The sequence below is a fragment of the Macaca thibetana genome, chromosome 15, assembly GCF_024542745.1.
Source record: "Macaca thibetana thibetana isolate TM-01 chromosome 15, ASM2454274v1, whole genome shotgun sequence".
NCBI classification, from domain to species: domain Eukaryota; kingdom Metazoa; phylum Chordata; class Mammalia; order Primates; family Cercopithecidae; genus Macaca; species Macaca thibetana.
The window spans coordinates 59,576,649-59,602,816 of record NC_065592.1 but is presented as its reverse complement, the minus strand read 5'-3'; the positions used below and the strand labels follow the sequence as shown (position 1 = coordinate 59,602,816).

General features: G+C 37.6%; 1 protein-coding gene across 4 annotated transcripts; it reads right to left on the bottom strand.

Annotated features, from left to right (window-relative positions):
* Window positions 1-230: 230 nt before the first annotated feature.
* Window positions 231-25,988, bottom strand: HACD4 (3-hydroxyacyl-CoA dehydratase 4). 4 transcript variants are annotated; one of them, XM_050761351.1, is made up of 9 exons: window positions 25,195-25,988; window positions 22,924-23,027; window positions 20,239-20,366; window positions 9,199-9,311; window positions 4,861-4,967; window positions 4,605-4,710; window positions 3,997-4,049; window positions 1,306-1,431; window positions 231-401 (listed from the first exon to the last, which is right to left on the bottom strand). In XM_050761351.1, the coding sequence occupies exons 1-9, from the start codon at window positions 25,230-25,232 to the stop codon at window positions 319-321; spliced, it is 858 nt and encodes a 285-aa protein (XP_050617308.1). In that variant the 5' UTR covers window positions 25,233-25,988; the 3' UTR covers window positions 231-318. The 4 variants fall into 4 exon arrangements, with proteins under 4 accessions (XP_050617308.1, XP_050617304.1, XP_050617306.1 ...); XM_050761347.1 differs by lacking the exons at window positions 3,997-4,049; window positions 4,605-4,710 and having other exon boundaries at window positions 25,195-25,972; XM_050761349.1 differs by lacking the exons at window positions 3,997-4,049; window positions 4,605-4,710 and having other exon boundaries at window positions 25,476-25,967.
* Window positions 25,989-26,168: the final 180 nt, after the last annotated feature.

Genomic DNA, 26,168 nt, shown 5'->3' with positions numbered 1-26,168 from the left:
GCAGTTAATCTCCTATTTCTCATTAAACTTACAGGAAAATTATCAGACTACATACAATGTAAGTGTAACTTGTATAAAATCCAAATGAAGCAGGAATTTTGGTGAAGCAGGGTATGGAGAATATATATGTCTTAAAAATACAATGTGTGAAAAACATAGCCTGTTATGTCTACAGTTTTGGGGGTATGTGCAATCATTTCATGTAATGGATTTTTATCAAACATAAGGTATTTTTCCACCAGAATACTTCCTGTGTTGTATTTACTGCGGTTGAATCCACAGCCTGTCTTTTCTCATGTCACACTGGAATGCTGTACTTCACATTTTCTTTTTTTTAATGGGAAAGATTCCGAGGATGTCTCTTCTTTCTGAGTACAGATGACTGTAGGTAAAATACATACCTAATATGGAGAAAGAAGTTGCAAAAGTAAGTAACGTTAACTATTTCTCTGGAAGGAACTGAGTTTAAACTACAGTCAGAGTGCTGCCCGAATCCAGGGAGAAGACACTTGCAAGGGAGATGTGAGAAGGAATGCTTAAAGAAGTGTCCAGATTTTATGCAGAAAGAGAGGTAAATAAAACTCTTCTATCCTACTTTTTTTAATGCAAGGAATTGTCTTCCTTTCTTTAGCATAGCTCTCTCCACCTCCCTCTAAAGTTTCACATTTTTGTCTTTTCTCTCTGTATGTTGTTCTTATGTTTGATATCTGTTACCTTCTAGAGATAATCATTATTTTGGGGATTTGTGAAGGTTAGAGCTGGGAAAACAAAAATTTAATAGTGAAAGTTTTTTTCCCCAATTTCCTGGAAAATGATTAGGTTTAATGATCAAATTTATTCAAGGGTAAGTTTTTGTTCCATACATTTTTCTTGAGTCTCTAACACCAACTTCCATTTGCCTGATAGGAAGTGCTAGCTTGAAAAGCGAAACAAACAAGAAACAAAATGGATATAAATGGAAAAATCAGAAATAGCCAGTTCTTCTTAGTTTGACATCTAGGTTTTATTTGTAGATACCTGTGCACATGGTCAAAACTTCTATATCTCATACATAATGCAGCTATGTTTTCTGATAGTAAAATTGTTCTTATTTGTACAGTGAAAGGGAAATATATGATCCCATGATGCCTGGCAAAAAGCATTATAACGTTACTCCAGGGGCCTCACTAACAAGATCTAGTTCATCATGTCAGGCTTCCTCTCTGGTCTCTCCCATGTTTACCAACCTGTATATTAAGGTAGATGGCAAGCACTAACCGAAAAGCACAGGAAAAATGCAAAAACAAGACCAAAAAAGTCACTTACCTATAAAGAGCATCATGAGATATATTTTCAGCACATAAGGGAAATAGATGGATAAGTCAAAGGGCAGCTTGGTGGAATAAGTGCCAAATGATTCAAAATAAGGCAGCGATTGATAGATGGCAAATGCTGTTAAAAAAGAAAAGCATCATGAAGGTTTTCCTCAAGTTGTTACAGGGATGTGTATATATGTCTTCATAGTTGTAGGATATTTTGAATTTGATAATGACAGTTTTGTAATAGTTGCTGAATCTTTTTGCTAAACCTAGTTTAATATAGAAATCTGCGAAATTATTAAGTTGGCAAGGTGCTTACAGCAGTATGACTTATTGAATGTTTGTCCATGGTATACTTTATCATGCCTACAGAGGAAGAATTTACAATGTTTTTTAAAATGTTATCTCAAAATACATTTGTCCACCTAGCCACAAATAGGGGTGATAGACAGATGAACTTGGAAAATGGTGCATATATTTTCCTCTTAAGAGTTTCACAGCATGTATTAACATAGTAGAGATTGTGAGAAATTCTGCAATAAAAAAAAAAAAATACCACTTAACCTTTCCTCAATCTAACTGGCCTTAGAATATCTGCTTCTTCCTCCTTAACCACCAGTTGTACTTAATAAGTATTTTGAAGAACTCTATGAGAAATGCTGGCCTAAATTATTTTGAGGGAGGGAGCTGGTATCAGGTAAAAAAAGATGAAAGTTTGGTAACATTGTATCCCATATATAGATATTTTTGGTAACATTTCATGGAATGAAATGGTAATATGCTAACATTATGTAAGATGTTATCATTAGGGTAAGCTGGGTGAAGGGTACATGGGAATGGTGTACTATTGTTGCAATTCTTATGGGTCAAAATTATCCCTACATAAAAAGTGTTTTAAAAGAGAAAGATGAAGAAAAGGCAGGAGTTCACAACTGTTAGAGCCAAGTGGAGGTATGAGTAGCATCATTACAGGATCTGCCACTGACACCAAACATGCAGTTTAAGGTTAACACAGGCTGCACCTATGTCTCTAGCATTTTATCAGTATAATTAGTTGATCTGGTTATTTATATAAGCTTTGTTTTTATCTTATATTTGTCAGATGGGAAATTATAGTCATTAAAAATTAGTAAAGTTATCAAAAGTTTAATAGGTTTATTTAACTATGTAGTTTTATACTTTGGGACATCTAACATACAGAAACATATAAAGATAAAATTTCAATTACCTGTATTCCACCACCCAGAGTTAATCATTATTGACATTTTTGTCATATATATCTCTAGACTATTTTCTGCATATACCTTATTTTGTAATTGCAAGAATAAGTTTATGAAGTGAATAAAAGAATAAGGGTTGTATGGCAACCATATAAGAACATGGCTTTCCTAGAAAGGAAAAGGATTCGAATTATGGAATAACAAGAATGCAAAAGTTTCCTATACATTTATCCATCCCTTATTCCTAGGAAGGGATTAGTTATATTTCTACCTTATTATTTTATATATTCTTTTAAATGTGATTAACTTTTAATTGGCAAATCATAATTGTATACATATATGAAGCACAATGTGATGTTTTGATATATGTGTACAATGTGGAATGATTAAATCAAGCTAATTAACATATCCATCACCTCACTCATTTCTTTGTGGTGAGATTTGAAATTTACTCTTAGCTATTTTGAAATATACATTATTAAGTACAGTCACCCTGCTGTGCATTAGATCTCAAAAATGTATTCCTTCTAACAAACTTTGTACCCTTTGATCAACAACTCCCCATTTCCTTTCTATATTCTCTACAGTACTATGATATAATAAAGACATGTACATGATATTTCAATGAGAGGTGATTTGATTCTTAAAGAATGGACAATCAGGTTTTATTTGTGGATTTCAAGACAATTATTCTCTAGATCCATTTGGCATAGTCTATTCCAAAATTAATAATTCTTCCTTTTGAATCAAAACAAACTTAGAAATTCTAACATGATTTACAATAACTAAGCTCTTTTTATCTGCTCATCAGTAGATAGAAAATACATGTTTTTGTTTTATAACTGGCTTTTATATACTTTGTCAATGTCATCATTTTATGTTAAATCTATGTCCTTATGTTTTTCCCTTAGTTACCTTAACATGCTTTCTTATTTTATGCCTTCAATTTTCAAAACTTTAATCATGTCTTACAGAATGCTCCTTACCAGTCTACCAAATCCATTGCAGAAGAAACCATATGTCCTCCAAATATCCTCAAACTCTGCAAACTGATGCTCTGAATGATTTGATCTTAAGTTTTAGGTTTATATTTAGGCTATATAATTAGCCTACTCATATTATATTCAATAATTCATTCTGTGTTTATTGAGCATATATACTGGTGCATAAGAGGAAGGAAGGAAGCAAAGAAACAAGACACAGACATCCTTTTACCCCCACGGAGCTTAGAGTCTAGTCAAGGAAATGGACATTAATCAAAGAATCATACAAATGTGTAATTATGCTGAGATAAGCCCTATAAGACAGCAGCCCCCAACCTTTTTGGCACCAGGTACTGGTTTTTTAGAAGACAATTTTTCCACAGACCGGAGGAAGAAGGATGATTTCAGGATGGTTCAAGCACACGACATTTATTGTGTACTTTATTTGTATTATTATTACATTGTAATAAATAACAAAATAATTATACAACTCGCCATAATGTAGAATCAGTGGGAGCCCTGAGCTTATTTTCCTGCAACTAGATGGTCTCATCTGGGGGTGATGGAAGACAGTGAAAGATCATCAGGCATTAGATTCTCATAAGGAGCATGCAACCCAGATCCCCATGCACAGTTCACAATAGAGTTTGTGCTCCGATAAGAATCTGATGCCTCCACTGATCTGACAGGAGGTAGAGCTCAGGCGATAATGTGGGTGATGGTGAGTGGCCATAAATACAGATGAAGCTTCACCTGCTAGCCCACTGCTCACCTCTTGCTATGCGGCCTGGTTCTTAATGGGCCACAGACCGGGATCATAGCCCAGGTTGGGGGCCCCTGCTATAAAAAGATTCATGATGCTGTACCCAGGGGAACTCAGTTGAGGAAGTCAGGGAATACCTCCCTCAGAAAATGATGATTAATCTCAAGGTAGAGTTAACTAGTTGCTGAGAGAGGGTAGGATACATGGTAAATGGTAAGTGGGAAAGAGTCTCACCAGAGGGAACTGAATTTCTGTGCATTAAAAGTTAAAAATCATAGACGCTCTAAATGTTAACCTCTTTTTGGTGAGTAAGCAGACTCTGAGAGGTTAAATGAGTTACCCAAAACTCATACAGTGAGTTAATGAAGGGAAGGACTCAGATGCCGTTGCTTTCTGTCCAGTATTTTGTCTACTGTGCAGAGCTGCTTCCCTCTTCAACTTTGCCTCTTTGCATCAAGGGAAATATGCCAGGAAAGATACATTGAGTGAGCTAAGCATTCGCAAAAATAGTAATTTAATCATCAAAAACTTTAGTGAACCATTATAACTAGATGGCTTTTGTCAGTAAGCAATACAGCAAGTCACTCTTTTCTTACCTTCAGCGAGAACACACAAAGGATAAACTGGCATCCATAGTGTTTGACTGAGCCATGTCAAGACAGCATAGGATATTCCTATGACTGATAACATGCTATAAGTGTACCTGAAAAGAGATGAAAAGCTCATAAACATCATTTTCTGCTAATACCTAGGAAATAGGAGAAATGACTGTACTGTGTAATTAAATACAGAGATACAACTGGAAAGTGTGCAAATTATGTATTTTATTTCCTATAATTTAAGCAAGAGATTTTTTTTTAAATGGGGGAAAGGGACCATGTCAATCTGGCTTGTCTCATGGGGTAGATCATGAATAATTATAAAGCTAAACAGAGCAAGTAAGTCTTACTCCCTTCTCAGAAAAATACAGTAATAAATTTCCTTGATTAGTGACTTCAATTTCATTAAAAACCAAGCCCATGTTTTGCACCAAGCAGCTAGGTTTTTTAATGACAGACATACTTGTAAATAGCTCAGGAATTCATTTAAAAATAAAATGTGACTTCCAAATCTTTATTTGGCAATTCTGCTTCTGCAGGTGTACTATCTATGTGATCAATTAAAGAACTGGCCTTGGGAGCTGATTCGGGTATAGTAGGGAGCTTTAAGCCTACCACTGTGATGTAATAGATTAAGTAGTCTACATTGTGTTTTATTTCTTTGAATAGGACACTGGTTATTAGGCTTGAGCATATATCAGAATCACCTAGATGGCATGTTAAAACACAAATTGCTGGACCCTACTCCAAAGTTTCTGATCCAATGGAACTGTAGTACACCCCAGACTTTGTATTAACAAGTTCCAGGTGATGCTGATGCCACTGGTCTAGGGACCACACTTTGAGAACTACTGATATAGACAGACAATAAATACATATGACAAAACCACCCAAACAACCTTGAAAACATGAATGGGGAAGAGTAAATCTCTCTCAATCCAGGACCTGAATTCCGCCCCTCAGAGACAATAGCCAATGTCAGTTGCTTAGGTATTCTTTCAGAAATGTTTTTGCATTTACATATCTATGTGCATATTTACTATATAAAATATATACCAGCAGTGGAGGACCTCACTGAACATAGCATATAATCAAGTTTTTGATCTTTACCAATCAAAGTGAAAAATGGTATCTCATCTTTTTCTCCTCATATTAGAAAAGTAGGTAAGCATCTTTTCATGTTTAAAAGCCACTTTTGGCCAGCCGTTGTAGCTCACTCCTGTAATCCCGGCACTTTGGCAGGCGAAGCCAGGCAGATGACCTGAGGTCCAGGGTTCAAGACCAGCCTGGCCAACATGGCGAATCCCCATCTATACTAAAGATATAAAAATTAGCCGGGCATGGTGGCAGGTGCCTGTAATCCCAGCTACTCAGGAGGCTGAGGCAGGAGCATTACTTGAATCCAGGAGGCGGAGGTTGTGGTGAGCTGAGATCGCGCCACTGGACTCCAGCCTGGGTGAGAGAGCAAGACTCCATCTCAAAAAAAAAAAAAAAAAAAGCCACTTATGATGAGGTCCAACTTATCTTTTTTTCTTTTGTTGTGTTTCTGGTATCATATCTTATAATCCACCACCAAATCTAGTAATCAAGATTTACTCCTATATTTTTTTCAAAGAGTTTCATAGTTTTTCCACTTATATGTGAGTGGTGACTTCATTTTTTTTGTGTGTATATCCAGTTGTCCCAGCACCATTTGTTAAAAAAGACTGTTCTTTCCCCATCGAATGGTCTTGGCATTGTCAAAAATTAATTGACCAAAAATGTGTGAGAGTTTATCTTTAGACTATCGATTTTATTCCCTGATTTATCCTTACACAATACCACATTTAATTATTGCTTTGTAGTAAGTTTTGAAATGGGAAAGAGTGAGTCCTTCAACCATATTCTTCTAAGATTGTTTTGGCTATTCTGAGTTCCTTGAATTTAAATATGAGTTTTAGGATCATCTTCTGAATTTCTGCAATGAAGTTATCTGGGTTCTAATAGGGATTACACTGAATCTGCAGATCAGTTTGGGGAATACTGCCATCTGAACAATATTAAGTTTTCAAGTCGTGTGGGATGTCCTTTCATTTATTTAGATATTTAATTTTTTCAACAATGCTTTCTCAACAATGTAAAAATTCTGTACATCTTTTGTTAAGTTTATTCCTCAGTACTTTATTCTTTTTGATGCTGCTATAACCAGAATTGTATTCTTGATTTGATTTTGTGGTAGTTAATTGCAAATGTATAAAAAATAATTCATTTTTACATATTGATAATTTTTTATCAAGATATCATCTGCCAATAGAGATAGTTTTACTTGTTGCTTTCCAGCCTACATGCCTTTTATACCATTTTGTTTGTTTTCTGTTCTGTCTTATTGCCATGGATAGAACTTCCAGCACAATGATGAATATAAGTGGCAAGTGTGGATGCCCTTGTCCTGTTCCTGCGTGTTAGGAGGAAGGCATCAGTCTTTCATCATTAACTATCATATTAGTATGAATTTTTCATAGATACTTTTTTCAGGCTGAGGAAATTTCTTGCTCATTTCTTTAGGAAAAATAATTATAGGGTAGAGTGGGAAGATAAGTTTACCCCCATTTTACAGAGGAAAATAAAAGTTTCTAAAAGTCAGATGCCTTGGAATTTCACTCCTAGGTATAAGGGAAATGAAAACATGTGCACACAAAAGCTTGTATGTGGATGTTCATGGCAGTATTCCTCATGGCCAAACAGTAGAAACCACCCAAATGTCCATCAACTGATAACTGGATACACAGAAAGTGGTAAATCAATGCAATAGAATATTACTCAGCCCAAAAAGCAGTGAAGTACTGACACATGCCACAACACAAAGGAACCTTGAAAACATTATGCTAGGTAAAAGAAGCCTGTTACAAAAGGCCACAGATTGGATGATTCCATTTATATGAAATTTCCAGGATAGGCAATCCATAGAGACAGCATATGCGTGGTTTCCAGGGGCTGGGGGAAGAAGGGAGTGGGTACTCCTCATACTGCTACTCCCTCCTCATACTGCTACTGGGTATTAGGTTTCTTTTAGAGATGATAAAAATGTTCTAGGATAGTAGTGATTGCACATCTCTTTGGATATACTAAAACTCACAAATTTTGTATTTTAAAAGGGTGAACTTTATAGTATATAAACTATATCTCAATAAAGTTGTTATTAAAATAAGAAAGGTTAAGTGATTTGCCTAACATCACTTAGCAAGTAAGCAGTGGAGGTGGGTTTCATCCAGGGAGATCTTCTACCTTCATATTCAAAAGTCTTCCTATGACAGCATGCTACTTCTTTCAGTGCAAATGTTTTGTTCTCCAATGTATTTATTGAGCTTCTCTGAGACTGAAAGAGTAAGCATACCCAAGAGTAACATACTAGAAAGCTTCAATCCCAAATGATGTTCCATTGTCTCATGAATAGAAGTTACGGGCTACAAAAGTCCATGAAGTTTGCCCCAAGTCCACTAAACTATCAATTCAAAAATGAGAAATTACTAATTTATATACATAATTAAATTCATTTTACTTCAACAAAAGATTTCATTCTGATTCACTCTAGGACTCACCTTATTATTTAAACATATTTTAATCCAGTTAAGTTATTGAAAATATAATAAAATTACATACCCTTGGCTAAAAAACAAACTAGGGCTCTTGTGTTACCTCTCCAAATCCAGATCTCTCAAGTGGGAGGGACAATTCTCATTTGTGAAAGCTGACCTAGCAGTTAGGACACCTCCCCAGAGTGAGGTGTAAGCACTCACTGAGCAAAGGGGACTGTTTTACACCACCACTTGTAGAGGTAAGACTAGGCACATCTCACTGCAAAGTTTTAGAATTAGCAGTAAAAGGACTTAAGTTAGTCATTTGAACCCACTGGAATTGTAAATGAATGTGGGAGTGCATTTTCTTCCTGAGAGGTCCTATATTTAAAAGATTTTTGAATGCACAGAAACTAACTGTAAATTCTGGTGATATAATAAAAGACCTGCTTTGCTTATTAAAGCAACTGTACTAAAGCAACTGTGAGGAATGCCTTCGTTAGGAAACAGCTGAGGGTTATTCCAAGTTGGTTGTATGCCAAGCCTTCTGCAGAAACCTGAATGTGCTGATTTACTGTTGTAATACCATGGTAGGTTTTCATTATCTTTGATATGCCCATTATGGAGAACACTAAAAATACATTTCCATATCAAGATAAAATAATTTGAAAAGGGGATATGTTTTCCTGTAGTACCGAGTAACCAAATGTAAGCAGCTAGTACTGGTTTCACTGCAGAAAGCAATTTAGCCTTGTTTTAAGACATTATTTTACCTTCTTACCTAACCATATCCAATAGATTCCAAAAGATGAATAAAACACACACCACATATTTCCCTTGGACTTCCTCTTGACTGGTGATCACCACAAAAAGGATGATTATTCTCTCTGTGAGCTAACAAAGAAACAGCAAAGTCAGAAATTAGGATCATCTGTTAGGCTATGTAGGTAATTTTCTAATTTTAAAAACCAGATCTCCTTTCAAAAGTATACTTTAGCTGGAAATATGTATACTAAATTGTTAACAATGCCTCCCTCTGAGAGAGTAGGGTTATGGCTGAATTTCAGTTCCTCATTTGTCTGTATTTTACAAATAATATATAATGAATGAAAAAATGACATATATTTTATGTGAATCAGGATATTTCCTTTCTTCTTGCCACATGCATGTGTTTCTATTCACTTTGACAAGGCTTTATTGAGTGTCCACTGTGTGTCAGATGCCAAAATGAAAACACAGTCTTTGCTCCAGAGGGGGTAGCAGTGGTGGGAGAACTGAACAATAGCACAGTGTGTGCTAGATATGGGAGCACAGGTGAGCAAGATACTTTCTGCCTAGAGAAACAATGCAAAGAGATTAATGAAGACAGGCTACATTTCTTTTCATCCAAGTTGGATCTTGAAAAATGAGTAAGAGTTTGTCAGGTAGACTGGATATGAGAGAGGGCATCCTAGGCAAAGGCAGTAGCCTGAGCAAAGAGGCATAGGTGTGAAAATGTAGGGTGCCCAGGGGAGTAATGTGAACCACTGGGGGGCTAGAGGGGAGGGTGCATACAAGGGAATAAAAGGAGATGAAATTGAAAACATGTTTGGAGCTGGGTTATGAAGGGTTTTGAATGACAGGCTGAGAAATTTCAATTCCATCCAATAGAGAAACTATTGTAGCTTTTTTTTTTTTTTTTCAGTAGGGGAGTAATGTAATCCTAACCCTTATAAGCTAGTGGAAAATGAAAAGAATTCAATATATTCCAAGTCAGCATTTACAGATCATTGAGACTTCACACATTTTTGGCTTTGCCCCAATTACTAGCCTCAGAAAATAAAAAAATACATTCCTTTTTCCCAACCTAAATATAAAGTGCCTTCTTACATTATATTAATATATCCTGTACATTTTGTATTTTGTGTGTTTTTAATAGAATGTTTTACTTGCTCTTAATGGTCAAAGGAAAATATACTTAAGATTGAAGAGTCAAATTCGCAGTAAAGAGGGGAATGATTTATATTTTTCTTTATTTTTAAAGTGGATCAAGGAGAAAAGACTGGGATAACCTGTGACTTAGCATTTATAGGCTGCTAGTCCTGGAAAATCACCTAGTGCATAGAAATCCAAGATTTGCCAACAGCGGGCCACATGATCAGAAATCCACGTGTATAAGCTATATCAGCATGTTTATGACATGACTACAGTGGTGAGTCAAGAGGGTCTATGCTTGGCTAAGGGAAATTAGATATGATTCAAACCTTGGTCAAACTATGGAAGCCATCTACATAGCTGTTTTTTCTTTTTTCATCCTTTCTTTATAATATAATACTCTATTGATTTAGTTTCTATAATAAATTCTACTGAACTGCAATTATAATTACTGAACAATCCAACCTTGATGTCATGACACCTCTCAGCCTTCAGATACACAATCATAGCAGCAAACAAGTTCTTAGGCTCTACCTCTCTTATATTTGATCAGTGCTTGGTAATTAGGAAAACCTAGTTTTTGCTAGAAATCTCAGGAGATACACATACATGAATGGATACATGAATAAAATACAGATTTCTAATTACATGGCTGACTACTGAAAAATCTTAGACACCTCTCAATAAGATGATCTCTAGGGTCTCCTCTAAATAAAACATTCTGATACTAGCCAGCCCCACCTTTTTAGAAATAAGGAATATGGGAACAGACCTGGAAACATATATATATATATATGAAGTCTCCTGGTTTCCAGAGTTGTAAGCTATCCGTGATGTCAGGTCACCCCTTAATTGAAGAGGACAGAGGGGAAAATCTCCTAAAAGGGAGAGACTGGAGCTGCATGATGAAACTCACCCTATTGAAAATCATCACTTCACTGTGGCAAGGTAGCAATAAAATCCCAGCTGCACAGAAAGCAGCAACAGGATGGCCCCCCCAAACCAAACCACAACACACATACACACACAAATGAAGACTCCTTCTATATTCGGTGTCAATGTAATTAGTTAACAAATCATCTGATGGTTATTTAACTCTAACTTGACCATTCAATGGCAATACAATGGGGAAATTTAGGCAGAGATGTTCTTAAATTGAAATAAAGCTTTTATTGTTTAGTTTGTGCCAGGTTCCAAATATATACCATCTCACTTTATCTCCATAATGACCCTAAGAAGTAGGTGCTATTATTGTTATATGCATTTTACAAAAGACATGCATTTTACCAACTGAAAGTGACTTACTTACAAGTCTAGAATCAACATCTAGACAATATAACTTCAAATTCCTGAAATACTAAGACTCTTTCACCATTGTTACTTGATATGAGTTACTCCATCACCTAGTATCCAAGTTATCGCCTATTCTTTAAAAAAGCTTCTCCTTAAAAATTAAGCCTTAAAACAAGAGCCTCCTTGATTTTCTTAACACCAAAACAATTTTGAAGAAAAGGCTTTTAAAATTTATCAGTCTTCTTTAATATGACCATTTGGCCAGTTATTTAGAGCTTGACACTTGGAAGAATTTAGCCTTTTGTAATTTTTAACAAATCCTATGAAAATATGACTAATTACTAGAGAATGATCTCGTTTAGTACAACTCAAATAGGTAGAGTAAAAGGTATAGTAAATATCCTACAACTTGGGTTAAATTAAACATGGTGATAATGTCATCTACTCAAAAGTGTGATAACTATGTAATAAAAATGCTGGGCATTTTAGGCCGGGCGCGGTGGCTCAAGCCTGTAATCCCAGCACTTTGGGAGGTCGAGACGGGCAGATCACGAGGTCAGGAGATCGAGACCATCCTGGCTAACACGGTGAAACCCCGTCTCTACTAAAAAAATACAAAAAAGTAGCCGGGTGAGGTGGCGGGCGCCTGTAGTCCCAGCTACTCGGGAGGCTGAGGCAGGAGAATGGCGTAAACCTGGGAGGCGGAGCTTGCAGTGAGCTGAGATCCGGCCACTGCACCCCAGCCTGGGCGGCAGAGCAAGACTCCGTCTCAAAAAAAAAAAAAAAAAAAAAATGCTGGGCATTTTAAAGTTCTATTTGGGAATCCTCAACTCTAGGTTGAGCAATAATTGAAACTAAGTTGTTACTTTACAAATGGCAGGTAGCACTTGATTTATAAGCTATGGGAGGGTAAAATGATACTTCAACTACAGGGAGAATTTCGAGAATCTTAAAATTAGTTTTAGTCTCAAAGACCACTATTTTACTCAAATGAAAATCTAAACTCTCAATCCTCTGAACTTTTCTGAGAACTTCAGAAATCTATCTTTATATATTCAAAAACTACCAATTACATTCTTCTGTAGGACAAACGCATTTAAATCATTGTATTTGTTTCTTTATTTATTCATCATTCAATAGATAATTATTGAGTGCACTGTTCTGCGTCCAAGGGGATACAGATGTGAACAAGACCAAGCCCCTGCCTTCATGGTATTTATATTATACTTGGAGAAACACTAAACAAATGTAGCATAATAGTTGAGAGCTCAAGAGCCAAATAGCTTAAATGTCTGCTATAATATTCAAAACCTATGTGACCTTGCATAATTTACTTCTGTGTTAAGTAATTATAGTAGAGATAATAATTACCATCTGTTGTTACATAGTAATTATTATATACAGGAAAAGGTTGTTGTAAAGATTAAATAAGTTAATACATGTAAAGAACTAAGAAAAGTGTTTGACACACATAAAAGCCCAAATAAATGTAAGCTATGATTAGGAAAATGAATATTTAAATATACTTTAATGTAGTGATTTACAGTGTATTTACAGGAAAACATTTTTCTATGTAGATAATGACTGTGAATTTAAAAAAATTCAAAATTATGCTAGGAATATAGCTTTGTACTTATCACACTGAAGAACTACATGGATCAAATGTGAAAAACAGAGGAAAAATCTAAAATCTTACCTACAGAGTGAATTGGACATGTAATTCACTCTCAGGAGGCTTCCAAATTTGGAGAATGTTACAACTCAACACTATCTTTGGTAGTTTCTTCTCTAACAATATAAGCCTATTCCAAGCTCAAAACTGGTGAGAAAAATCTATGTGATTTTAAAGGAAAGTCAGATTATTTAGTCTAGCAACACAAATAAGCACCTGCTTCACAGCTAAAAAGAAATTAGGGTAAAATCTGGCTTTTTGCCTAAAAGGGTTAAAGATACTTTCCTTTGGGAATTCCTTCATATTTGTTCTCTTAAGAGTATGTGACTGTGAAATCTTTAGAGGGATTTTTGACAAACAGATCCCTGCTTGCCCTGATCAGAAATAGAAGTGTTACTGGCAAATACAGAAACAGTTTATGTGATTTGGGCTCATAAATGGAATCTCTGTAAGCACAATAATTTAGGAGTATTCGTTTTTAGTGTTTTGGTTAAGAAATTTTAAAAATTGAGTAAAAATGTGTAAAATTAATACTGCAGGAGTGTTTATTATGACACAAAGGGAAGGATGTGTAATTGAATCATTTTAATTCAATTATAAATGAAATATTTGCATGTAAAGCATTTCTCAAAAAGTGATGGAGTAATCCATTAAGGGTTTCCTATAGGGGATATCAGTCTAATGTTATGACACAAAGGTTAGCGTTGGCTATTTTCCCCTCTTCTTGAGTTGAAACATCCTAAAGCAGTATAAATAAAAATCTCCTTCTCAGGCTTCTGTACAAGCAAACTGAACAAAGCCCCTCAAAATCAACATTTCAGGGTTGATAGTGATTCTGTACTATAAAAGTCAAGTTGTTTTGATTAAGTTTACTGAAATCAACTACTTTTCCAATTCAGTATTTTTTACTAAGCTAATAAAGTATGCAAGCTAATTTGGGAGGAGGGGATTGGAGAAGGGAGATACCTAGTTTTCATTTATATTATAATTTCCTTTATGCTTCATTTTAAAAAGTAAGTATCAAAGTTTACTATATTTTCTTATATGATTTTTATTGTCATGTAATTATTTCAAAAATTGGAAGTCTATAAATAGCTACACTATGGGTTTGCCCTTTTTCCCTAAGTGTATAAAAAAATAAAATATATGTCAGTTAAGTGATTATTGTCTTTTGGTCAATCGTTTTTTTCCTTTCCTTTCGTATGTAATTTTAGAAATTCATAACGGTTTTTCCCTAGGTGTCAAAATAAAGATGTGCATGTAAAACATTTTAAAATGCACAGGGCAAACCGAATCCAGCAGCACATCAAAAAGCTTATCCACCATGATCAAGTGGGCTTCATCCCTGGGATGCAAGGCTGGTTCAACATATGCAAATCAATAAATGGAATCCATCATATAAACAGAACCAAAGACAAAAACCACATGATTATCTCAATAGATGCAGAAAAGGCCATTGACAAAATTCAACAGCCCTTCATGCTAAAAACTCTCCATAAGCTAGATATTGATGTATCTCAAAATACTAAGATGTATCTCAAAATAATAAGAGCTATTTATGACAAACCCACAGCCAATATCATACTGAATGGGCAAAAACTGGAAGCATTCCCTTGGAAAACTGGCACAAGACAGGAATGCCCTCTCTCACCACTCCTATTCAACACAGTGTTGGAAGTTCTGGCCAGGGCAATCAGGCAGGAGAAAGAAATAAAGGGTATTCAATTAGGAAAAGAGGAAGTCAAATTGTCCCTGTTTGCAGATGACATGATTGTATATTTAGAAAACCCCATTGTCTCAGCCCAAAATCTCCTTAAGCTGATAAGCAACTTCAGCAAAGTCTCAGGATACAAAATAAATGTGCAAAAATCACAAGCAGTCCTATACACCAATAACAGACAAACAGAGCCAAATCATGAGTGAAATCCCATTCACAATTGCTTCAAAGAGAAAAAATACCTAGGAATCCAACTTACAAGGGATGTGAAAGACCTCTTCAAGGAGGACTACAAACCACTGCTCAATGAAATAAAAGAGGACACAAACAAATGAAAGAACATTCCATGCTCATGGATAGGAAGAATCATGAAAATGATTCATGAAAAATCATGAAAATGGCCATACTGCCCAAGGTAATTTATAGATTCAATGCCATCACCATCAAGCTACCAATGACTTTCTTCACAGAATTGGAAAAAACTAAAGTTCACATGGGAACAAAAAAGAGCCCACATTACCAAGACAATCCTAAGCCAAAAGAACAAAGCTGGAGGCATCATGCTACCTGACTTCAAACTATACTACAAGGCTACAGTAACCAAAACAGCATGGTTGGTACCAAAACAGAGATACAGACAAATGGAACAGAACAGAGCCCTCAGAAATAATACCACACATCTACAACCATCTGATCTTTGATAAGCCTGACAAAAACAAGAAATTGGGAAAGGATTCCCTATTTAATAAATGGTGCTGGGTAAACTGGCTAGCCATATGTAGAAAGCTGAAACTGGATCCCTTCCTTACACCTTATACAAAAATTAATTCAAGATGGATTAAAGACTTAAATGTTACACCTAAAACCATAAAAACCCTAGAAGAACACCTAGGCAATACCACTCAGGACATAGGCATGGGCAAGGACTTCATGACTAAAACACCAAAAGCAATGGCAACAAAAGCCAAAATTGACAAATGAGATCTAATTAAACTAAAGAGCTTCTCTACAGCAAAAGAAACTACCATCAGAGTGAACAGGCAACCTACAGAATGGGAGAAAATTTTTACAATCTACGCATCTGACAAAGGGCCAATATCCAGAACCTACAAAGAACAAATTTACAAGAAAAAATCAAACAACCCCATCGAAAAGTGGGCGAAGGATATGAATGGACACTTCTCAAAAGAACACATTTATGTAGCCAAAAGACACATGAAAAAATGCTCATCATCACTGGCCATCAGAGAAATGAAAATCAAAACCACAATGAGATGCCATCTCACACCAGTTAGAATGGCAATCATTAAAAAGTCAGGAAACAACAGGTGCTGGAGAGGATGTGGAGAAATAGGAACACTTTTACACTGTTGGTAGGACTGTAAACTAGTTCAACCATTGTGGAAGACAGTGTGGTGATTCTTCAAGGATCTAGAACTAGAAATACCACTTGACGCAGCAATTCCATTACTGGGTATATATCCAAAGGATTATAAATCATGCTGCTATAAAGACACATGTACACGTATGTTTGTTGAGGCACTATTCACAATAGCAAAGACTTGGAACCAACCCAAATGCCCATCAATGACAGACTGGATTAAGAAAATGTGGCACATACACACCATGGAATACTATGCAGCCATAAAAAAGGATGAGTTCATGTCCTTTGTAGGGACATGGATGAAGCTGTAAACGCTCATTCTAAGCGAACTATTGCAAGGATAGAAAACTGAACACCACATGTTCTCACTCATAGGTGAGAAGTGAACAATGAGATCGCTTGAACACAGGATGGGGAACATCACACACCGGGGCCTGTTGTGGGGTGCGGGGAGTGGGGAGGAATAGCATTAGTAGATACACCTAATGTAAACGACGAGTTAATGGATGCAGCACACCAACATGGCACATGTATACATATGTAACAAAACTGCACATTGTGCACATGTACCCTAGAACTTAAGGTATAATAAAAAAAATAAATAAAAAAATAAATGCACAGGAAACAAAAGCACAAGAAACAGAAACACAGTATAAAAACAAACCTATCCCCTGTGGACACACCACCACTACTTGATACCTGTAATGCTAATTGCTCAACTAGGTAATCAGTTCCTACTGTTGGTTGGAATTATTTCTCTAGATATTTTGGAGGACTAGTTCCCCCCAAGAAGAATTCAGTTGTCACTTAACAATCTTTTTTTTTCTTTTTTTTTGGGACGGAGTCTTGCTCTGCAGCCCAGGCTGGAGTGCAGTGGCAAGATCTCGGCTCAATGCAACTTCCGCCTCCAGGGTTCAAGCGATTCTCCTGCCTCAGCCTCCCCAGTAGCTGGGATTACAGGCACGCACCACCATGTCCAGCTAATATTTTTTGTATTTTTAGTAGAGATGGGGTTTCACCATGTCGGCCAGGATGATCTCAATCTCTTGACCTCGTGATCCAACTGCCTCGGCCTCCCAAAGTGCTGGGATTACAGACTTGAGCCACTGCGCCCGGCCCACTTAACAATCTCTTGACGGTAATATCAAAATCACATGACAACTGTATAGACATGGTTTTTCAGCTTACTTAAAAGCAGCCACTCTCTTAACTACAGTTTCTTCATTTAAAAATGGGGAAACAGGAAAACCAAGAATGATTACACAATCGGAGAGTTTTGTTTCATTATTTTAAAGCAGGGGCCTCAGTGCCATCCCATAATGAGGGAATTCTAATTGTCTGCATAACTCTAATATAAGAAGGAGGTAGAAAATGAAACTTTGGGCACAATGGCATGTTTCTGAACCTTTATCCAACACCATTTCCATTGTGGGAACCACAAAAAGGATGATAAATTATTAATAAAAGAAATAGGGGCCAAATAAAATCTCAAAGGAGATAAAAAGAGGAAGCCAAACAACCACAACAAAAATTGATAATACTCAGGATGAGAATAATTTTCTTCCCTAACACAGTGATCTCTGACTTATCTCTCCCAGTAACTGAAGACTTAAAAATCATTTGCACTCTGCTAACATCAGACTTTGCAAACTCGCCTTTGAATAAAAGGTGTCAATTTATATTTGCCACTATGTTTGAATTGCCAAACCAAGATTTGGTTCTTTGGTTACAGTTATATTTCTATAAGCCCTTAAAGTTTTAATTAGCAGTGATTAAAATCAGGTGTATATTCTGGAATTCCTGGAACTCCAAGAAATCAGATTTCTAAGTTATATAATAATTTCTATTACTAAACAAGTCTAATTTTGTAAAGTACATATGTGCACATTTTCTAGGCACATTCAAGCTGCTCAGTGAGTTTTCTTCCTTACAAAATTATCTATTCCCTCTAGGTGCATTCTCTACACCGGCAATAACTAAAATAACACTACTCTTAATTTTGAAAATGTTTACCATGAAACTAGTAGTAGCCACTTAGCCTAAAAAGGTAAAAAGTCCTTCAAAAAATACCAATAGAAAACATAACTGAGATTTTAGATGAATTTAGTCATACTCCAAGCAAAATCATTCCAGATGATAGAATACAACTTTTATTTAATGTTAGTTGTTAATTTTATTTTCCAAGATTAGCATTATGGGATGCTGTTACTATATGTATTTTGGTTGTTTCGAAGTACACCACATTGTAAATAAGTAATAAACACCAATAAATCATGCTCCCAGATACTATGTTGCTGTTGGGACAGATCTGTATCCCCGTTGATTTTGTACAGAACTATGTTAAAGGGAATTCCATCTAGGTCTTAGCTAATTAACTGACTACTATGTTATTAGTTTATACACCATTACCCTAATTTTTATTTTACATTTGATATTTCAACATTTTTTAATGTCTTTATCCTGATGGATACTATTTCTCTACACTTATTTAATAAGTAAAATTTAAAATATTCCATAAACTTGTAATGCTCAGTTGTTAAAAGCCTCCTTAGGATTACACTATTTATATCTTTTAAGCTTTCATGATATTTTAGACAAATTTTAATAAAAGGATCTATGCCACTCTTTCATTTAACAAAAATTTAAAGTGTACATTTACATTCTAAGCACTTTGCTAGGTGCTGGCAACACAATAAAATTCTGACATATTTTAATTAGTTTTACAATGTGAAATTGTCAAAATGATCAATTTTTCAAATTTATTTTGAGGATACCTAAAATTATACTCATGTAGATACCTATTTCTGTAGACTTTAAACTCATGTTCTTATAGTTGCCTGACCTTTACCGTCCCATAAGAAAGGGACAACTATATGAACTATATAAAATCTACAGAAAATATTTATTTTTATTTTTATTTTTTTGCCTTTATCCAGCAATGATTTTCTACATGGAGTCACTACTAGTAAATTTCCCGTCTTCCTTCAACCTGCCTTTACAAAGAACATGGTAATCTAGGGCTAGAGGCATGGAAGAGGGAACAAAGAATAGTTAAGAAAATAGTAGTAATAGCTACCAAGTATTGTATTCTTAACTAAGTACCAGGAACTTATCCATTTTCTCAGTTACTTCCTAAGATACATGTTATTTTCATATCACATGAGAAAATGAAGTTCAGAATGATTAAATGACTTGTTTAAAGGTATACAACTAGTGCAAAGTAGAACTGGGATTTGAATCCAGGTCTGTGTGTTCCCCAAGTCTACGCTTAGATGCTGTATTAGATAAATACAAATGATCTCCCCTTTCCATTGATGATTAGTAAAAAAGAGGGAATGAGCAAGAATGGCTTAGGAGTACTCTATTCTCTGGATGTAGATGAAGGAAGCTTTTTGTTTTTTAATCATCTACTGTGTGCCAGGTATTATTTGTGGTGTCCTTTCCCTCAACAGCCCAGTGGTTGTGGGTGGTATGATCCCATAGTGGTAAGCAGAAAAGCCAGGCCTCAAACCCAAGTCTCCAATCCTATGCCTTATCATTGTCTTCTACTACCCCAGGCAGTGATATGGTGAGAGTAGCAAGTGGCTATGAAATCTCCTTCCAGGATAGGACCAATGCAGTGCTGCAAGATCAGCAAGCATCACTGCCCTGAATGTTTCCAACTGGTTGTTCTAATTGTGCAGTTTTAGAATAAGGTTGTCCTTCCATGAAAGTAATTCTCCTTATCGGTGACCTAAGACAAGGGTTGGCTTTCTACCTGCCAAAAAGTCAGGAGAAGCTGTACATAGAAAAAATGTAAATATGAAACAGATTCTATAATAATAATGTGATTCAAACCTACCTGCAAAAACCTTGGGAGAAGATGGTTTGACTCAATGCCAACATATATGTGCAGCAATTCCAGGAGAGAAACAGACTGGCAAAGTCGCATCACAAGTCCAATAGCATAAAAAGTGTCAACCATTGAATCTGTGTCCCATGGGTTAAAAATGCAGATATAGTAAGTAAAAACTGGATTATAACCCAAATTTATGCAGCACTTTGAAATCAAATGGAGAGTATTCACTTCCTTTTTCATTGTATATGTGAAAAATTCCTTAAGTAGCTACTAAATTATTAAGAATACAATGCAAACAAAAAAAGCACCCCATACTGTAGTGTATTTTAATTGCTTCTGTTACAAAAGAAGTAGAAACTTGAGAAAGATTTCATGGGCAAACGTACATGTAGCATTTATTCCCCACTTCTAAGATTATAAAGCAATTCCCACATAAGAGTAACCTCCTAAAATCTAGACCACCACAAGTGGAGATAGAAGCAAACTTGTTAAAGACACTGTGCTCACAGTTCCTCCACTGACAAGGAAATGACAAAAATGAGAAAAAATATGATTTCACAGAAACTTTATGGAAATGACGCTAATAATGCCATGATATCAAATAACATATGTATCTAGGATTTTGTTTCTATACATATTTGGTTAGTGCTTTTCTGGATTTTGTTAAACACTGGAACTTGGGCCTCCGATCAGGACTTTTGGGGTCTGCATTGCAGAGGGTTCAAATGAAATGCTGTGCACTTAGAGGGAGCTGAAATGGAAGGGAAACAAATGTTCCTCTACATAGGATAAATGTGTTGCTTTAAGTTTTAAAATGAAATCCTGCCATGTTTAGAAACTTGTAGGGAAGATTTTGCTGTCTTTACTGCCCAGTGGTAATTCACACATTGATAATTTATTGAGCACTAAGGATTTCTCTTCTCAGCAGCCCCACGAGATGGACACTATTATCATCATCCCCATTTCAGAGGTGGTTCCTGAAGCACACAGTCCATGCTCTTATCCACTGCCCTGCATTCACTGTACCAAAGCATTATGAATTACACAGCTCTGTGAAGGAAGAAGGTAGCAGGTATAACACGTTCCGGGTTTCAGGTTTCTGTTGAGCTACTTACGTAATTTATACATTGATTCAAAAATTGTACTGAATCCACACTTGGTTGTTTTCCGTCCGTCTCCTGAATGAAGCAGTTGTGTTTCTTTAATAATAAGTAGCTTCTACAATTACAATGGCAGGGTAATAATTGAGAAAGAAATGCGCCGAGCCAGGCACGGTGGCTCACACCCATAATCCCAGCACTCTGGGAGGCCGAGGTGGGCGGATCACCTGAGGTCAGGAGTTCAATACCAGCTTGGCTAACGTGGTGAAACCCCGTGTCTACTGAAAATACAAAAATTAGCCGGGCATGGTGGCGGGCACCTGTAATCCCAGCTACTCAGAAAACTGAAGCAGGAGAATTACTTGAACCTGGGAGACAGGTTGCAGTGAGGTGACATCATACCATTGCACTCCAGCCTGGATGACAAGAGGGAAACTCCATCTCAAAAAAAAAAAAAAAAAAAAGAAAAGAAAAAGAAATACTCGCTGAGGCAACTTTTCTCACTGGAAAGACTAGGCAGCATAAGAGAGTCCATGGCTTGTGTGGCAAATGACATGTCACATGCCTACACCGCCTCAGCAAACCTCAAAGGGCCAGAAGTGATGGCTTTTTAATAAAAATATAAAAGAAGTTTTAATAAAAATATAAAAGAAGTTTTCCCATCACCTGTGTTTTCCTCTGCTTGAAAACTCTCAACATTTGTACTTGAAACTCAAGCTTTAGGTTATATCTTTGGAGGGCCTTAACAAAGGTGAGAACATATCTGGAGATTTTCAGCAAGAAAAAGTAACATAAAATAGCTATGGTACCTTGCAAGTAGAATAACTTCTTATGATACACACGTCTGAAATGATGAGCACAGCATGACTTTTCCCAGCTACATTCTAAACATTTGTTTTTAGCTGAAGCCAGCAGTTGCTTAGATTGTCAAGTCACTCAACAGTTGTAAACTGTGATGACACTTACCCATGTGCGGATGGAACATAAAGAGAATGTTATTTTGATAGTCATTTAGTCACCCAACAGTGACTTTACTTTTCAGGAAACTAGAGGAAGTTTATGACTTGAACCATTAATGCTGACTACTATATAAGTGGTACACATCTACAGAGTGTGTCATTTACATATTACTTCTTCAAGGGACCAAATAGAGGCCTGGGGAATATAAAATTTGTATTTCACTTACTAGTAGTCTCCAGTTACCTCAAACCTGGGGAATAATACAAACACTGGAAGAATTTGATTCATTCCTGATTTCTCTGCATAAAATGTTATGCTGAGATTTCCTCAAAACACAAGAAATCTGCTAAGGTTTGGTGCAGAATGGAAAAGGAACAATGAAATGATACCACCCCAGTGCCATCCATCTCTGTTTTCAGGCAAACTGCCTACTCAGAGGGAAGCCAAATCCCTTTCCCTTACTTATCCCACCTTCCCCTTCTCCAAGAAGGTTTTGCAATAAACATGGTTGCTGAAAAATACAAATTTTAGAGAAGGATATTAGGTTGAGATGTATAGAAATTTAAGCAGGATGAGGCGAAAACAAGGATTAAAAGTTAAAAATAAAAAAACTGTTTTGGAGTTTTACCTTTTCCAAATGAAAAGAATCTGACTGTCATATTTGTAAATATCCAAGAGTGGCCACAGAACTGGATTAAGTAATAGATGAAAAGATAGGCATTCTTCCTATACCTAGAAATACAGGAAAATACCATTAAACACTTCTTTTATAATCATCCTTTCATACTGTACACATGTCCTTTAATGTACTGGCCAACCTGAGAAAGCAAAAGAAAACTGTTCCATATCAGTCTTTTATCTGGTAACCCCCAAGTACATATCAGATTTTGAAGGGAGCCATAGCCTACACTACCTGCTAAAGTAAGTACAGATGCTTCTTCACTTACGATGAAGTTACGTCCTGATACACCCCATCAGCTGAAAATATCGTAAACTGAAAATATCATAAGTTGAAAATGCATGTAATACAGCTGACCTACAGAACATCACAGCTTAGCCTAGTGTACCTTAAACTTGCTCAGAACACCTACATTAGTTTACAATTGGGCAGAATCATCTGGCAACACAGTGCACTGTGGAGTACTGCTTGTTTACCTTCCTGATCATGCGGCCAACTGGGAGCTGTGGCCCGATGCTGCGGCCCAGCATCATGAAAGAGTATCATACCTGCACATCGCTAGCCTGGGGAAAGATTAAAAATCAAAATTTGAAGTACGGTTTCTAATGAATACATATCATTTTCACACCATCACAAAGTTTAAAAAAATGTGAGTCATGGACCATCTGTAGAGTGAGTTTGCTTAAAACCAAATATAGTGCTTTTTCAAAATCTGCTTTCATCTTTGATAAAGTTCTAACCTTGCTGCTCACCAAGGAATAAAAGAAACCACTGCGAAGGCGGCTTTGAATATTCTTAAAAAAAAAAAAAAAAAAAAAAAAAAAAAAAAACCGGCTGGGTGCAGTGGCTCACGCATATAATCCCAACACTTTGGCAGGCCAAGGCGGGTTGGATCACTTGAGGCCAGAAGTTCAAGACCAGCCTGGCCAACGTGGCAAAAACTCATATCTACAAAAATAAAAAAATTAAAAAGCCGGATGTGGTGGCATATGCCTGTAATCCCAGCTACCTAGCTACTCAGGAGGCTGAGGCAAGACAATCACTTGAACCCGGGAGGCAGAGGCTGCAGTGAGCCAAGATAGTGCCACTGCACTCCAGCCTGGGCGACAGATCAAGACTCTGTCTCAAAAATAAATAAAAAATAAAACAACAACAAAAAATCCATGTGTGCAGAGGGGTTGACGTGTCACTATGTGTTCCAGTAGCTCAGCTTGCTAAGTGCGAAACTTGAGACACAAGTGTTTTAGTTCTGAAGGGGGGTAGGGATGGGAGCAATCCAAATGTTGGATAATTCAGTAACTAGACACACCTGACTTTTGAACACATTATGTGATTGGGGTTAGTATTAACATCTTGCCACTGCCTATTAATATTTTGCAAGGGTAGATAGTTTCCTTCATCAGATACACATAGAAAGCAATTTAGTTGCTCATACCAGAAAAGGGAAGCCAAGCTGGGTTTAACAATGTGTTGTGAGTTGCTGGGGAGATGACTAAGAGAAGATTGACAGATACATGGTTTGAGGGAGTTAGGAAAAAGCACTGTTTGAAATGTTCCCTGGGTGTTCAGAAGAGTGACGGGAGTGGCCCTGCCAGTGTTGTCAAGATTTACTCCTCCTTGGAGATGCAAAACCTCCGAGAAACAAGGAAAATAAGCTGGGAGACAGAATGATTTTATCTGGGGACACCCGCCATAAGGCAGGATCTGCTAAAGAGTTTGGGAAGAGGACATGCTCCTTCAGCTTGTATCAGGATCACCTGGTTTGTGCGTTAAACATATACACCCCCCAGGCCCTACCGCTACATGACTGAATCTGTTCCCCCCCACAACAGGGCTCTGAAATCCATACGTGTGATAGGTGTTTCCAGGGCTGTTAGATCTAAAAATCACCCGCAACTCTGCATCTGAGAAAGTCAAGAGAAGGGCCCCTGGTGGGGGAGGGAAGTACTGGCAGAGGGCTCACAAGGGCAGGGGTAGCCATGCAGCCTGTCCTTCCCATTTCTTCATCTGTAAAATGGAGAAAATAACAGAGCCTGCTTCCTAGGGTGGTCAAGAGGGGTAAGTAAGCAAATACCTGCACGAGCTCCAAGGGGTGCCTGGGCACGGTAGCGCTGTGCCTTCCTGGTCGGTGCCGCCCGCCCGCCCGCCGCAGAGGGGAGCTCCCGTCCCCAGACCTTCCACCCGGGCCCCCTCCCCTCGGGATTCGGCCGAGCGCCCTACCTGGGCTGCAGCCAGGCGGGCAGCGCCAAGGGCCCCATGGGCCGCCGCCGCCAGGGCTTCCAGCGCCGTCCGGGAAGGATCGCCGGGAGGAGGCAGGGGCGGCCCCGCGGCTGGGCGCGGAAGGGCGGTGCCTCTCCACACTCAGCAGTTTACAAAAAGAAAAAGCCCGAGGTCGTGCGTCGGGGAAGAGATGAAAACGAAGTTCCTGAAGTTTCTGCAGCACTGCTAGAGCGCGTCAGGGCGAAAGGCTGGGAGGCGGCTCGCGTTCCCGGAGGGCTTACCAAGCTCTGATTACTGGTTCCTAACCGTTGTGTTGAGAACTCGTTGCAAGTCTTGTGGAACTTAATGCATCTGGGCGATTTCCGGGGCCTCCGAACTCGCTGAAGCCCATCCCCAAGCCTCCCGAGATGTGAGCCAGGTTCAGACACGAAGCTTGTTCCGGGCGCGGTGGCTAATGCCTGTAATCCCAGCACTTTGCGAGGCCGAGGCGGGAGGATCGCTTGAGCCCAGGAGTTCGAGACCAGCCTGGACAACATAGCGAAAACGCGTCTCTACTAAATATACAAAAATTATTCGGGCATGGTGATGCGGGCCTGTGGTCCCAGCTACTCCGGAGGCTGAGGTGGGAGGATCGCTTGAGCCTGGGAGGTCGAGGATGCAATGAGCCAAGATCAGGCGACTACACTCCAGCCTGGGTGACAGAGCGAGACCCTGTCTCAGAAATAAATAAAATAAAACGAAGTTTGTAGCACACCTCCCCAAAACTTCTTCAGCTAGGGGCCTGATTCCTCTTCTATCAGGCCTCCCTGCCCTCTAATCTCCCTTGGGTCCTCACTGGTGCCTGCAAATCTTTATTCACGTTGTGTTAATTTCTCTAACTTATGCCCAGCACTGCTAAAACCTCTTTGTGATCTCTCAGGCTTATGGCATCACTGTCTCCGTACTCAGATGACCCAACCTCCTGCTTTGCTAAT